At 45.0% G+C, this 16,111-nt stretch overlaps 1 protein-coding gene across 1 annotated transcript in view; it reads right to left on the bottom strand.

Annotated features, from left to right (window-relative positions):
• The window catches only part of eogt (EGF domain-specific O-linked N-acetylglucosamine (GlcNAc) transferase), a gene marked incomplete at both ends in the record, with an annotated part of 32,658 nt that overhangs the window by 2,739 nt on the left and 13,808 nt on the right, over positions 1-16,111 (bottom strand). The window contains 5 exons of the mRNA XM_083661019.1: positions 7,985-8,071; positions 9,619-9,690; positions 9,797-9,889; positions 12,375-12,478; positions 13,052-13,158. Coding sequence (XP_083517145.1) covers positions 7,985-8,071; positions 9,619-9,690; positions 9,797-9,889; positions 12,375-12,478; positions 13,052-13,158 — 463 coding nt within the window. The remainder of the gene's footprint in view (positions 1-7,984; positions 8,072-9,618; positions 9,691-9,796; positions 9,890-12,374; positions 12,479-13,051; positions 13,159-16,111) is intronic.

Raw genomic sequence — 16,111 nt, 5'->3', positions numbered from 1 at the left:
AGACCTCTCACTCAGTCGGCGGCCCGCTATCGCAAAAGAAGCCTCTCACTGAAAAGCCTCTTAGCATATTTCCAGAGACGACCATGAATACCTAATGAGCTGATCCACAGGAAGGAAGAAGTTATCGGGCCTCGCCGCTCATAAAGATACAGTCAGGCTCTTCAAACGCGGGATCATAAAACACCTGTGAGGAGCGCTGCGCTGGAGAGCTAAAGAGCTCGGAGATGTAGAGGGAGGTGGGGGCGTGCCTGTGTGTGTAGAGGGAGGTGGGGGCGTGCCTGTGTGTGTGTGTGTGTGTGTGTGTGCGCACGTAGTTATTATGTATGTAGTCTTTCTGAAGCTGGTAGCTGTACGTCAGATAGTGGGTGTCCCTTCTCCTGCCTTATGGACCCTACACTGGATAGATGGTTGTAACTCTCAGTATACGGCTCCCTGGTGGTCTAGTGGTTTGGATTCAGCGTCCAATTCCCGGGTGGTCAGACCACCCCTATTTCTGGCTCTTGTAGGCTGTGTTGGATAAACTACTGTCATGGATATCTGGCCCTTTTCCAATTATTATTTTCTTATTTTCAACTGTCACATGGATTTATGCATTTAAATGTGTATTATGTAAATCACTTAGTAAACTCTGCTTTTAGAGACATAGGTCACTATTACCAGAAGAAGCAATTCTCGAAAATTACATTTTAAATTGTCACGTGAAAAGAGTGACAGGGGGAGTAGACAACTATTGGAATACTTCTAACTTCATACAACTTAAAGTGGAGGGGGAGTGGCGCATGTCATTAAAATACATCAAACAATACCCCTCCACCTTCATATGTGTAAAATGTTCCCAGACAACTATGCGATCTTCTCAGCTTCCCTGGTGGTCTAGTGGTTAGGATTCGGCGCTCTCACCGCCGCGGCCCGGGTTCGATTCCCGGTCAGGGAACTCCTCTTTATATCCGACACAGGTAAACTCCACATCCTGTCTAGTGTGAGATCACATGAAATGTAGTGCTCTGCAATTCACCTCACATAAACCAGGGAAGTGCTGGTTTCTGCGTCTCACTCGATTTCAAAAACTTCAGTGCCAGTTAGTCAATAAAATCCCTGAATAGCTGTGCGATTACAGCACATCTTGTATTCGTTTAAGAATCTATATGCATCTTTTATTAACATACCAAACACCTTCCCTGACTGGGAATCGAACCCTGGCCACAGTGGTGAGAGCACCGAATGCTAACCACTAGAGCACCAGGGATCTGTCCATGAGCGACCAACCACAGCCTTGGTTCAACTGCCCAGTCGAGGAACACCTGTTTATGTCTCCTTCTAGCTGTAAAAACAGCTGTCAATGTTATCTGACACCAAGGCCGCAATAAGCTCTGCTGAGGCCTGAGGGGATAGAACAGTTGCACTGTGTAAATAAACAGTGACCTGTTCATCTGATGGAATATCTTATAACAAAGTGGAAAACATGGTTGTGCAATAGCCTTGACTGGGAGCCTTTGTCGACGGCAGCTAGACCCATATACGTCAGCTTGACGAGCGCTCGCAGGGGAGTGCCCAGAAAAATGAGTCACTTGTATGATTTCACTAGGATTTCTTATGCTGCTTTTAGTTGACATTTCTTTCAGATCTGCTCGTGCCACCGGCCAACAGATTGTCATCCTAGGATTAGGCTTTAACTTTTGGAACAAATAGTGAAATAAACCAAAAGGGAAATAGGCTACTTTTGATATAAACTATAATTAGAACCAGGTTGTGTGATGGATTATATATAAACAGCTGTATGCACAATACAGCTGGAATGGTTCAGGACAACATACCTGTCATTTTAGTTTATCCTGTAAGCAGAATGAAAGAGTGGTTCCCACGATACATAAGTCCATTCACACTTTGATGCAGGAACCCTAACATTCATCTTGTACTAAGTGAATATGGGCTTTTGTAACAGGTGTGCCATCAAAGTGATAAAGAGGTACACAGCTGTTACACAATGAAAAGCATCGATGATTCCATCCTCAGTACAACTACCGCATGATAAATTGGTACAAGGCACTGCTAGATTCATGTGCTACCACAAGTTATTTTAAGCAATTTATTTTGAAAGGCTCTTCAGTATACCAGGCAGGAACTGTGTGTGTGTGTGTGTGTGTGTGTGTGTGTGTGTGTGTGTGTGTGTGTGTGTGTGTGTGTGTGAGAGTGTGTGTATGTGTATGTGTGTATCTGTGTGTGTGCACGCGCGTGCATATTTAGGAATACTCTGATTGGCTAACTACTAGTCAGCTTTAACTGGTGGAGCTGAATTGAACAAAAAGCATGCATTTCCCTGGTGGTCTAGTGGTTAGGATTCGGCGCTCTCACCACAGTCATGGAAATTTCAACCACCGTTGAAATTTTTGAAATTGCTGGTTCACTCCCAGAGATATCAAGCATCTCTCACATATTTTTTGGGCCAGCCGATGCGTTTCGCGTCATCTGGCCCAAGTCCGCCTTGCGGAAGTCGAGGACCTATGAACTACAATTGTTGTGAGCCATGGTCCCGCCTCTAGAGGTCCTCCACGCCCCTTCAGAGGTCTTGAACAAAAACAAAAGGCAGCCATCTTTTTCCACCACCTAGCCTGCTGTAGCTAGGTTAGCTTTCCATAGCTCCTTGCAAAGAGACCATATCTCGGGAACGGAAGCACAGACAGACAAGGGACTGGCGGCATTGGAAAGCTCGTCAAATTTTACATCTAGTAGTAGGTGCGTTGAAGTAACGAAATCAACGCTGAGCAATGTACCCGTTTTTACACATTTTTACATAAAATAGTTACAACATCAGATGCGCGTAACTCCATGAAAATGCCTAAAAATGCATGATTTTTTTTTATGAAGACATATATACTACCGTTTAAATTTGGTGCAATTTGAAGGCAATTTTTTTTTTAAGTTTTTCTTGTTCTACTAAATCTTTTTATGTCGAAGCCTTCTTCTTCTTCGACTTTTATGGCGGTTGGCAAGCATATATGTGCATTACCGCCACCTACTGGAGTTTGATATCAGCCAAATGCCTGAGGGGTGGGCGTGGAAACGAAGGCCACGCGAGCCCAGTGCATTGTGGGAAATGTAGGATTTCGGGTTCCCGTACCCGCCCCTCCCCTCCACCACCCCCCCCCCCCCCCACACAGAGTGGATTTCGGTTGATATCTCTGGCAGTGAACCTCCAATTTCAAAAATTTCAACGGATTCGAAAACCTTAGGGGCGTGAGATTTAATATATATTCATATTCCCCACGGTAAAGCCGTCCTTTAACAAAAGTTTATGGGAGTGCGAATTTGGGTTCAGCAGGATCATCTTCACGAATGTTAATCACTGTTATGGCTTTTGAAGCGTTTTCTAAAAATCACGTAAAAGAAAATCCGTTTACGTTCCAAAAGTCATAAAAGTTATTGACGTTTGTGAAGATGATCCTGCTGAACACAAATTCGCGCTCTCATAAACTTTCGTTAACGACAGACCTTATTTGATGCATTTAAGTGAAATCCCCATTCTAAAAGCCCATTCACTTTTCCCCTGATGAACCCAAGCGCTCTATATGTCCCATGGATCCCTGTATAGGGGCTTTTAAAGCAGACAGACATCTCCCTGGTGGTCTAGTGGTTAGGATTCGGCGCTCTCACCGCCGCGGCCCGGGTTCGATTCCCGGTCAGGGAACTACTGCTTTTTGGCTCTCACTGTATACTGGACTTCACACCAATGCCCCAATAAAATATCCTAATAGCTGTGTGATTACATCAACTACATGATGTGTTGATGTAAGAACTCTGTTCTGGTGTTGGAGTACAGTGGTTCAAGAAAAACAAGCAGTAATAAATGGCATTGGGATTATGGTTATGGGATTCTTGAAGCACCTAGGTAGGTAGGTAGGTAGGTAGGTAGGTACTTTTATTACCTAGGAGCACTGGGGCGACAGGACAAGTAGCTGAAATAGATTGGGACACTATAGATAAAGTCGGTCTGTGTGGGAACGCCCACAAAACGATCACACGCATAATTAGGAATACTCTGATTTTCTAGCTGCTAATCAGCTTTAACTGGTGGAGCTGGTTTGAAGAAAGAGCAAGCAGCTCCCTGGTGGTCTAGTGGTTAGGATTCGGCGCTCTCACCGCCGCGGCCCGGGTTCGATTCCCGGTCAGGGAACTCCTCTTTATATCCGACGCAGGTAAACTCCACATCCTGTCTAGTGTGAGATCACATGAAATGTGCTCTGCTAGCTAGCAAACGGCTACAACGTCATCACTCAAAGGACGAACACGGAAATTCTCTTTCCCTCACCTGGTTCAGCCCCGTTCAGCCCGGGGTAATCAGTGCACACATCAACAAAAGTCCAGGTTGAGTGCTGACGTGACGTGGAAGCCTATGCGACAGTGTGTAGTTCTGGATTAGCTTAGCACGAGCTTTTTACTTCTAGGGCTCGCATTTACGCTTCAAAACTCATGAAAGTGGTCCTCATGTGTGAAGATTATCCCGCTGAACCTTGGTTCGCGTTTGATTAAACTTGCGTTGCCCACAGACCTTATTTGAAGCATCGCGCCAAAAACCCATTCAAAAATCCCATAGACAGAAACAGTGAAGAACCAGGAAGTTCGGGACTTCCGCATTCAGCCTACAAAAATACGTCATCCCTGGACCTCTCTATACACCTCACATAAACCTGCACTATGACTAAATGTAGCCATTCATGTATGTGATGATGATCATGCATTGTTCTCTCACATTGTGAAGCTCCTCAACTCTGCAAGCTCTATACACATCAATAGATTAACTCCTCCACTGCCATATGACCCATGGATCCCTGTATAGGGGCTTTTAAAGCAAACAGGCTCCCTGGTGGTCTAGTGGTTAGGATTCGGCGCTCTCACCGCCGCGGCCCGGGTTCGATTCCCGGTCAGGGAACTCCTCTTTATATCCAATCCGATAGAGGCACACCCTGACTAGTCTGAGATGCACATCCTGATATCGCCGTGTTGGATCCGACACAGGTAAACTTCACATCCTGACTAGTGTGAGATCACCACATGAAATGGAGTGCTCTCAAAGACACCTTACCTTAACCTTGCACTCAGCTATGACTAAATGTAGGCATGCTGTCTTTGAAGACTGCTATTCGTGTATGTGGTCACGCATTGCTCTATTCACAAACATGGTGCTCCTCTGATTGCAATCAGATTGCAGAAATGGGTGTCCTCTCAATCCGCATAAAGTTGGTGTATCCAAATTGAGAGGACACATTGCATTTACACCTGTGTTCAATGTGTACACAATGCATCCCTGACCACCTCCGGAGGTGGTTTGGCCGATCAGATTGCAATCCTTCTTCAATGCGTTTTGGGGGTGTTTACACCTGGCATTTCAAGTGATAAAACACAATCTGATTGCAATCTGATCACAGAAAACACATGTTAGCGCCAGGTGTATATGGCCTCATAGATTAACTCCTCCACTGCCATATTATGTCCCATGGATCCCTGTATAGGGGCTTTTAAATCAGACAGACAGCTCCCTGGTGGTCTAGTGGTTAGGATTCGGCGCTCTCACCGCCGCGGCCCGGGTTCGATTCCCGGTCAGGGAACTACTGCTTTTTGGCTCTTGAAAAAAGATTCTAGGTAGGTAGGTAGGTAGGTACTTTTATTACCTAGGAGCACTCGGGTGACAGGACAAGTGGCTGAAATAGATTGGGACACTATTAGGGCATTCACAGACTAGTCGACTAGTCGACTAGTACTAGTCGACACTGTGCTTAGTAGTCGACTACGGTAGTCTTTTTTTTTTTTTTTTATCTTTAAGAAAGAACATGAGGTATTTACACGACATACATGGACTATCATATCCCATATCCCATATCCCTCACAAAGAAGGGTCCTCCTTTAAACGCCTCTTCTTTGCTCTTGCTCTTGACCGAGGGCTGACGACACTACGGGGACCTCCCAGCATGAAGCTGGAACCTACGTGTGGGTCAAGGACAGGAATTGGCTGCTGCTGAGGTACGGGTTCAGACTCGGCGAGGGGAAGGTCCACAGGTTGTGCCTCAGGGCCAGCAGACTCGGAGGCCCCCTGCGGGGGGACGGAGCCGATCTGCAGGCAGCGATTGAACTTCCCAATGAGACGATCGACAGTCCTCTCCAACTCCTTGACCCTCTTGGAGACACACTGCCACTCCTGGGTCCTGCAGGGAACGCTGCCCAACCGTACAGATTTCGGGGCTGGACACGTAGAGTCTTGATCCACTGAGAGTACCACGGGCCGGCGAGCGGTGGGACCACTTACTGGACGCCGGGAGCAGGAGGAGAGGTAATGCCCGGCTCGACCACAGTACAGGCAGCTCCGGGTGTCCAAACGGCGCTGCCTCTCCTCTGGTGTGATGCGAACCCTGCCGGTCAGATCATGGTACAGATGGCTGCTGGGACTCAAATGTGGCTGCCCCTGCTCTGGGATGACGCGAACTCCCCCCCAGAATATGCGCTTAGGAGCTGCGCGCGGCCGAGAAGCAGGGCTAGCAGTAACGGCCGCGGTGGAAACCTCCGGAACGACAGTGCGCTCGGAAGCTGGGGTAGGAGGAATAGGAGGCACGGGAGCAGTAGGGGATGACCTTCGGAAGTCCTCCACCGTCATGCCCTCAGCCCGCAGGAAACCTGCGAGCCTCTCCTGGAAATACTCAGCAGCACCCAGCAGGGGCACGTGCTGTGGCTCAACCAGCTGCTGCGAAGCAGGCACGGCGGGAGCAAGAGGCATGGCTGCACTGGGAACCTCCAGTGTTTGGGTTGGGGTGACTGATCGCTCAGAGGCTGGGGCAGGAGGGGCGGAAGACTGCGGAATGACACCCTCAGGAGGATTTAGTCCGTCGAGACGATCTAGCCGGTTAACCAGGAGGGCGCGCCGCTCCTCGGAAATGGAAGTCAGATTCTGGATTGTGCTAACCAGGAGGGCGTACCGATCATCGGCCTTGGAAGCCAGAGCCTGGATTGCTTTTTCCTGGTTGGCAAACAGCTCAATTATCATTCGAAAGGCCTCCCTGATTGGCCGAGATGTATCCGCTAGATCCAGTTCAGAGTGATTCATACTGTCAGGGTTGGTGTCGGAAGACATGTGGATCTATTCGCGGAGAGTTGATGGCCAAGGCAAACTTGGTAAGTCTTGAGAAGTAGGGAGGTTGTGGAACTTGATAGCTAGGTCTGCACTTGTTCGAGGTTGGGAACGGTTGCAGAGATTGATGTGATATAAGTTTAGCTTATGAATCACTGGAGAGGACCTGCCGGAACGGGCCTTTATAGATCCGAACATGACATCACCTGTGCTATGACATCACTACCGTTTGCGACATCATCAGAGATCGATGACATCATAGTAGGAATGACGACATCAAGGTAGGAATGATGACGTCATCCTAACACTCACGCGCATAATTAGGAATACTCTGATTGGTGGAGCTGGTGTGAAACAGAAGCATGCAGCTCCCTGGTGGTCTAGTGGTTAGGATTCGGCGCTCTCACCGCCGCGGCCTGGGTTCGATTCCCGGTCAGGGAATGTTTCTTTATGTCTCATGTTAACTGTGAGTCAATAAACAAGACTGTTGCTGCTGCTGTACATCCATATATCTGTGTACAACAACCTTTCTGACTCAAGTGCTGTTTAAATCCATATCCTCCCTCTCACTGATGAGCCAGTGGAGTGTTAACGCTGTAAGCTTGTTCACGTTCTAATACACAAATATGTGGTCTATCTATGTCAGGAATATGCCACCAGTGGCCTGCCAGAATATCATTTCCCTCTTTTTATTTCTTTGTTTCCTCTGTATTTTCTTACTACGTTGTTCACAAACCACAGCTTCTGGCCACTCACTCACTTGCAGAAACCGTCTTTTGTACTGCACGATACAAGGTACAACACCCAAATAACCCAAATCCTCCTCGACCTATAGGAAGCCCTGCTGTAGAGAGTTGCTCCGCCTCCTACCTTGGGTCCCTCCTGTGGGATGTTGAGTCGATGCAGGACATGCTGGGAGAACGCCCTGAACATCCCTTCACTGTGGCAGTCTGAGATCTGGCATCAACACACCACACAAACACATCACATCACATCACATCACACATTAGGGCTGTCACTTTTTATTCGAAATTCGAATTTAACTTCGAATGTGGGGGAGTTGTGGGCATGTTCGAATGTATGTAATGTAATGTATGTATGTAATGTATGTATGTATCGAATGTATGTAATGTGCATGTGTGCATGTTCGAATGTATAATTGACCTGTTTAATTATTATTATTATTTTTTTATTATTATTATTATTATTTTTTTATTTTTTTTTTATTAACCAAAATTAACCAATTGCTGCTTGCTGGTAATGTTAATCCCATGTCAGAAAAAGTCTCCAGATTTGTCGCGTTAGTCTCTTCTGAGAAAGATTGTCTCCAGGGTCTGAAAAGTTGTCTCGAGTTGGATGCAGCAAAAAAATAATAATAATAATAATAATAATTAACCAAAAAACTTTGAATATATTCGAACATTTTGCGGGCAATTAAAGTTCGTTCAAACTTTATTTTGGGAAAAAGTGACAGCCCTATCACACATGCACAATTCAATTTATTTTCCAAGTATTCTGTTCAAAACATAATATCGATATCCATTACTGATTTTTTTTTTTTTTAATCTGTCTATGATCCCATGACACCAAGACAGGCAAAATTAACTTTTTTTGCCCACCGGCCAAATGACTAGTGAATGTTCAAATTTCACCAACCACTCGATAGATTACAAATTTCTTTTGGCCGGAAGGGTGGGGTGGCGGCTGGTGAGTGAAGCAAAACCTATGGCCACTTGCATAGTTGAGCAGCATTTGGCTGGTGGCTGGTGCTAATTCATTCTGGACTCTTTGCCATGTTTTGAATGTTGTAGAAAATCTCCTTTCTGAAGTGTGACTGAAAGCTACACTAGTGCTTTTCATTGTGTTGTCATGTAAGATATATGCTAACATATTCCCACCCCTCTCTGGAATGAGCAGCACACAAGCCTGTGCATCCCAGCACACACACACACACACTGGGGCGGCAGCACAGCCAGCGTAAACGTGAGCACATGAATATATACATGACATGTGCAGCAGCAGCAGCAGGGGCAATCAGCCATGACGCTAGAATCCCATCAATATCTCACAGCTCAAGGCTGACGGGACGACACATATTTACATGATATCATCTTTACGGAAATCTCCTTGGAATTATCATTTAGATAACATAAGCGTTGGCTGGGCTGGCTATTGAATACATCGCAGAAACATTTGACCCCGATTGCATTTTTATGAGCAAATAACCGGATATCAGTGTTTGTGGAGGGAGGAATACCAAAAAAGAAATACTATCAGAAAATGTGTGATAAGGAATATATGAATAAGGAGATGAACTAAATGAAGAAATGAGAGCCGGTGTTGAAAGAGCGCGGGACGCTGCAGTGTGTTTCAAACCAAATGATCTTATCCTATTAGAATCTATGCATACATACACACACACACACACACACACACACACACACACACACACACACACACACACACACACACACACACACACACACACACACACACACACCTACCAGCGGAGTGTTGTAAAACAGGCCATATCTCATTCTTGGGAGGAGGGAGAAGATGGCATCTTTGAAACACACCTGTGGGCAGTTAATGAACAGCTTGCTAAGCATATTTGCCTGGCATAGAGATCTGTTTATTATCAGTTTATTTATGCGGAGCACCCACAGGTGACAGTGTACCTACTCTTTTAGAGTCATAGGTTTTCAGGTGGATGATGTCATACTCAGAGAAGGCCTTCCACGTGTCACTGAACAGATCTCCATAACCGTAGGAACTCTGAGAAAAGACACGAAAGAGAAGGGAGAAGAATTGTCCGTTATACAATGTCAGATCTGTAACGAGACAGCAATGATTCAAAGCAATGATTGATAGAATATTGGGAGAATTTACTATACTTCAAAACACTAAAGCAGATTTCTTTCCAAATCAACTCCAGGCTTTGTCATCATTTGAGTCACAGTCACCTGTTTTCTGGGTATGATTGTGTTTTCCTGCATCACCCACAGAACGCTCACGCACATAATTAGGAATACTCTGATTGGTGGAGCTGATGTGAAACAGGAGCATGCAGCTCCCTGGTGGTCTAGTGGTTAGGATTCGGCGCTCTCACCGCCGCGGCCCGGGTTCGATTCCCGGTCAGGGAACGTTTCTTTATGTCTCATGTTAACTGTGAGTCAATAAACAAGACTGTTGGCTTAGCTGCTGTACATCCATATATCTGTGTACAACAACCTTTCTGACTCAAGTGCTGTTTAAATCCATATCCTCCCTCTCACTGATGAGCCAGTGGAGTGTTAACGCTGTAAGCTTGTTCACGTTCTAATGCACAAATATGTGGTCTATCTATGTCAGGAATATGCCACCAGTTGCCTGCCAGAATATCATTTCCCTCTTTTTATTTCTTTGTTTCCTCTGTATTTTCTTTAGGTTTAGGCCTTGGCCACACTGATCCGTGGTGTCTGTCCGTGTGCGTTCATTTCTCTATTCACTTCCATTCATTTTCAATGACAACTGTCCGACTGTCCGTGGAGCACTCAGAAGCGTACGTATCCAGAAAATTTGCATACGTTTTGATGGACAGAAAGTTGAAGAGGGATGAACTTTTTCTGGACGGACGTATCGGATGGTCGGATAGTCACTGTCCGTTTAGCCAATCAGAGTCGAGGTCTCGAGAGGAGGCGTTCCGAGATTTGTTTCAACTTTTCAAAGAAGATGGCCGAGGCGGTGAACGAGGCTATAAGGGATTCCCCCGCAAAATGAGTAAAATTGTGTGATTTCACTAGGATTTCAGTGACTAGAAGTTAGTCCAAGGGGAGAATGTAGTGCATATACTTATCTCCAGTTATCTGCACATGATCTGCATTATATTATACTCGCGCTGTTCATGTCATTTGCATCGAGTCACATTTCCAAGGAGCTGCACGCAGGCTGCGCAGGCAGGCTCGCCGGCCGCGGAGCAGCCCCGGCGCTTTCGGCGAGGGGTTTGACGTAGACTCAGTTCTCATCGGACAGACATCTGTCCGTCCAATAATTCTGTCCATTTTCTGACGGATCAGTGTGGCCAAGGCCTTAGGTTCTATAAGGGGATCTCGTCTGTTATCACAGTATTCTCAGACAACCTCCCTGTTTGTCTGGCAGTGTGCTGTTTGTTCTGTCAGTGTTTCTCTCTGTCCCTTCACCTCTGCACACAGTGGGTAGGATGAGCTTGCCCCTGTACATCACTCTGTTTTTCACCCACTGCTTCCTCTGGATGTCTTCCACAGGCACGTCTGCCGCCTACTTGTTCAATGACAACTATAACTCTAATAATATATATATACACACAGTTGTGACAAACAGCCACTGTTTGGCTTTGTAGCAAAACAGCTATTTCTGTCACTCACTGTCGTTGACCTGTATGAGCTAGTTAACTTAACAGTGGATCTCAAACTTTTTTCACATCAAGGACCCCTAAACTGACACAAATTAGACCATGGACCCCCATTTGATAAGCTTTTGTCTAGGGATGCACCGATATGAACATTTTGGCCGATACCGATAACCGATATTAACATTGCTGTTATGGTCGATAACCGATATTTACCGATGTCAATATGATCTCTATGAAAAACACATTTTTATAATAATAAAATTTGGTACATACTGAAAAACACTGAATTTGAAAAAGTAATGCATTTCATTATTTCCAAAACATTTAGAAAAAACCCATAAATCATAGATTTACCGCATTGTTTCCTCTCAATGTGAACATTTTGGCTGATACCAATAACCGATATTAACAATGTAACATCGGACCGATGCCGATATGTAAAAAAAACATGACTAACATCTGCCGATACTGATATGATTGCCGATATATCGTGCATCCCTACTTTCGTCCTATGCCCCCCATCTGATCAGATTTTTGCTTTTAGATGTTTTATTACAGAAAGTGTATGAAACCCATGACCAAGTCATTGTGTTACTTATAGATGGAATCATAGTGAAAATGATTCCCCTTTTTGCTGGGGACCCCCTGGAACCCCCGTAAGGACCCCTGGGGGTCCCCCGACCCCACTTTGACAAACACTAGACATAAGAGACTATGAACTGAGGAATATGCTAATACATAGGGGGACAGAACCAGCCGAAGACTTGAGAGAACGAGACAGATGTTAAAGAAACCTAAACCTAACTAAGCCCAGCCCACCAAGCATTATTATATAGGTTACGCCCTCCGCCTCCAGCGATACTGGAGCAGGAGGCAGCATCCGGTACCCACCGTGTCCCACATGAGGATGTAGATGTCTGAGCTGAAGGAGTTGTTGATGTGCTGGGAGATGTACAGGTTGACAAAGTCACAGAAGTGGTGGTACATGTTCACACCTATGAGAGAAGCACAATATGGTTTTGTTCCATTCTTACACTATAACGACTCACAAATGGAAAACAGTAGAAATGTGCACATCCAAGCTGTTTTAGGGTAGTTGCTGGATAAAGGTAGACTTAAAGCACCAATGAAACTCATTAAAATAGTCACACACTGGATTCAAGCCAAGATGTGCTTTAACTGCCGACTTCCAGCTTTAATTCGGGGGTATTTACATCCAGATCAGGTGAACGGTGTAGGAATTACATTACATTTTAAGGGACCAAAATAGTTGGACAAACTAACATAATCATGCAATTGTCCAAATGGGTTCTGATTGAAGCATTTGGCTGAATATGAGCAGATAATATTGTCTGAAACACTTCAGAATTTATTCTGCTGCTGTTGTCAGCAGTTGCATCATCAATAAATACAAGGGAACCAGTTCCATTGACAGCTATACATGTCCACGCGTGGGCATTGTATGACTGTGTACTGTAATTAGGGTGTAATTAATGTGTTGGTGTAAATATTTGGCAGCTTGTTTAGATTGTAGGTCTTTCAATTGAGTCACGTGAATCCTTCCTTACCTGCATCCAGTTTCATGAAAACAGTGGGTTTTTTGATGATGACATCACAGTGTCCGTCCTCTATGGGGCGGAAGTCCAGCTCTGTGAAGCTCTGCAGCTCTGCATACCTACAACAACACCACTTCAGTATTAGTGACATAAACAGACTAACGATGACATTACTGTCTGCAGTACAGGAGGCACACTGTGGAGATGTAATGAGATTAGTGTCCTCTAGAGAGAGAGTGGCGTCAGTGGAGGACCAAAATGCGAGATTCATTAGCCAATGAACAGCCAGGAATGGGTCTCGCGCTACTTTTGCATGCTAAAATAAAGCCGATAATGTACAATTTGATTCATTTCAAGGGATGAAAAACCCTTTCAAAGTACAACACTGTCTATTTTGCTGCAACTCAACAGTGCTGCTTTTTTTACTGAAGAGTTCCACTTTCTACTTCCTGGAAAAAAACTGGTCCATTGGAGTGAATGGAGATGTCGGAACTCTTCTATTATACGGCTCTGAATGAGATGAGATGGTGGACATTTCCATCCATCGCCGAGAGCCAAAGTGAACGGCGCTTCCTGCTTCAGCAGCACTGTACCAGAGATTTTCATCCGCCATTTATTTTCCCACAGACATTTTGTAAAATGGACCAAAACTTTAAAAAACGATGGATTTAAAGAAAATATTTTTTTCAATGTTTGTTTGTTTTTGTTTTGGTCTGAGTGAAATGTTCTATGGTCTCTCTAAATATAAAATATATCTGAACCATTTGGTTTAACCAAGTAAAACTATTTTTTATAAGCATTTTACGAAGTGTCTATGGGAAAATAAATGGTGGATGAAAATCTCTAGTACAGTGCTGAAGCAGGAAGTAACGTTCACTTTGCCTCTCCATTGTGACTTGTTTCCTGTTTTTAAGTGAATATTACCATGTGTATAGCCTATACTGCATAACCTGATATACGGTCAATCGTAAAAAGTACAAACATAAAATGATATTTTGAGATCTATTTTCCCTCTCCTTGTAGTGCTCTATTGAGACCATTTTCCAAAACTGCACTAACACATAATTCAGTTAGTCTTGGCTGGGCTGGGGTGGGAGAGGGAGAGGGACACAGACAGGCCCTTTCCAAATAAGGGGGAATTATTTGAATATATTTGACTGGCATCGATTGGAGCACCATAAACATTTATAATATATTAGTGACCATCATGATTTGGAGAATGACATACCATTGCAGTGAGCTTTATTTTACTTTCATATTATAGAGGTAGGGGCCCTTTAAGAGTAAAGATCTATGCTGTCATTTCAAACATGATGTTTCTGATTCTAGTCTCTTGCCATAAATCAGAGAGGGCTGCCAGCCTGCCACGCATCCATATCAGCAGCAAGCCTTTCTCCACAAGGATGAGGGGGGGAAAACACTACGAGCCAGCCAGGAGTCGAACCTGGAATCTTCTGATCCGTAGTCAGACGCGTTATCCATTGCGCCACTGGCCCGCTGAGCATCTGCAGGCTTCTCACAAAAGACAAGTCTGGCGGCCACCGCCCACATTCCAGACTACTGTGCTCAAGGCCCGCGGTGCCTCCGCCCCCCCCTCCCTCCCTTCCCCTCCCTCCCCTCCCCTCCCTTCCCCTCCCTCCCCTCCCCTCCCTCCCTTTCATTCAACTTTTACTGCAGGAAAAATGCCTGCTGACATAATGATGAGCGAGTTCATGACAACTGTCTGACATTTCAAAGCGAGGCCACTGCTCCAGTTCCCACTTTCATATTCTAACAATGAGTCTCACTTTCTTATCATCGTTCAGTCGTCGAGTCATTAGTCACTCAGTGTTCAGGGGGAGGGAGAAGAAGAAGCTACTCTTCCTCCTGGCAGCCTGCTATCGTTATGGACGGCTCTGTTGAACTCAGCAGCATCATCGTCGTCATACTCTAACCTCCCATTGTGTGTTGTAGTGGCAGTTGTCTCTGCAGAGCTTAACTTTCTAACTTATTATTAAATTTACCAACATTGTTTCCTTAAAGGAACACTCTGCCCATTTTTCAACCAGCTTTGTATCATTAGAACATCAGTAGTATATCAGAAAAATGTTAACTGTTTTGAAGTCTGTCATTTAATTTGACAGTTATTGAGTGTTAAGGTGTGGACCAGTGACATCACTGGTCCACACTAACTCAAATGAATAACTCATTAACTCAAATCAACTCTCAATAACTGTCAAACTAGATGAATGACGGAATGTTTGACAGTTATTGAGAGTTGATTTGAGTTAATGAGTTATTAATTTGAGTTAGTGTGGACCAGTGATGTCACTGGTCCACACTTTAACACTCAATAACTGTCAAATTAAATGACAGACTTCAAAACAGTTTACAGTTTTCTGATATACTACTGATGTTCTAATGATACAAAGCTGGTTGAAAATGGGCGGAGTGTTCCTTTAAGGATGGAGGGGGTAATTGGCCAGAAGGAGAATACAAATTATACATACTGTAATTGCTTGGGTTAGTATGAAATGCAAACAAATACAAAATAGGTGATGATGATGGCCTAGGGGGCAGTATCACACCACTCCTGTAGGGGGCAGTATCACACCACTCCTGTACTGGATGGCTGGGGCAGCCCCGTCTCTTCCCTGCTTGGAAAGTCAAATGATCAGTAGACTTCTAGCAAGAAACCTGAAAGTATGGACAGCCAGTGACCATGCTGTGTGTATTCTCCCTCCACGTGTGGATACACAATAAAGACTGTGGTTTTCTGCAGCCTTTCGAACGGAAAATGCATCATGTGGTCCCTCAACCATAAATGTTGACAACCATCTCAGTCTGACTGTGCAGTATCAGTATGCATGTGCTGTGTGTGAGAAGAGCACACCCTAGTGGTGGTCTGCATTCACTACATCCACAGAATGCTGTCCTGCCAGTTGTCATACATGCCACACATTCCAAAATCCAAGTTCTCAGGCAAGACCTCAAAGTTGTCAGTGCAGCTCCCTGGTGGTCTAGTGGTTAGGATTCGGCGCTCTCACCGCCGCGGCCCGGGTTCGATTCCCGGTCAGGGAACTACTGCTTTTT

The sequence above is a fragment of the Poromitra crassiceps genome, assembly GCF_964638095.1.
Source record: "Poromitra crassiceps genome assembly, chromosome: 25".
Taxonomy (NCBI): Eukaryota; Metazoa; Chordata; class Actinopteri; order Beryciformes; family Melamphaidae; genus Poromitra; species Poromitra crassiceps.
This window is presented reverse-complemented; position numbering and strand designations above follow the sequence as displayed.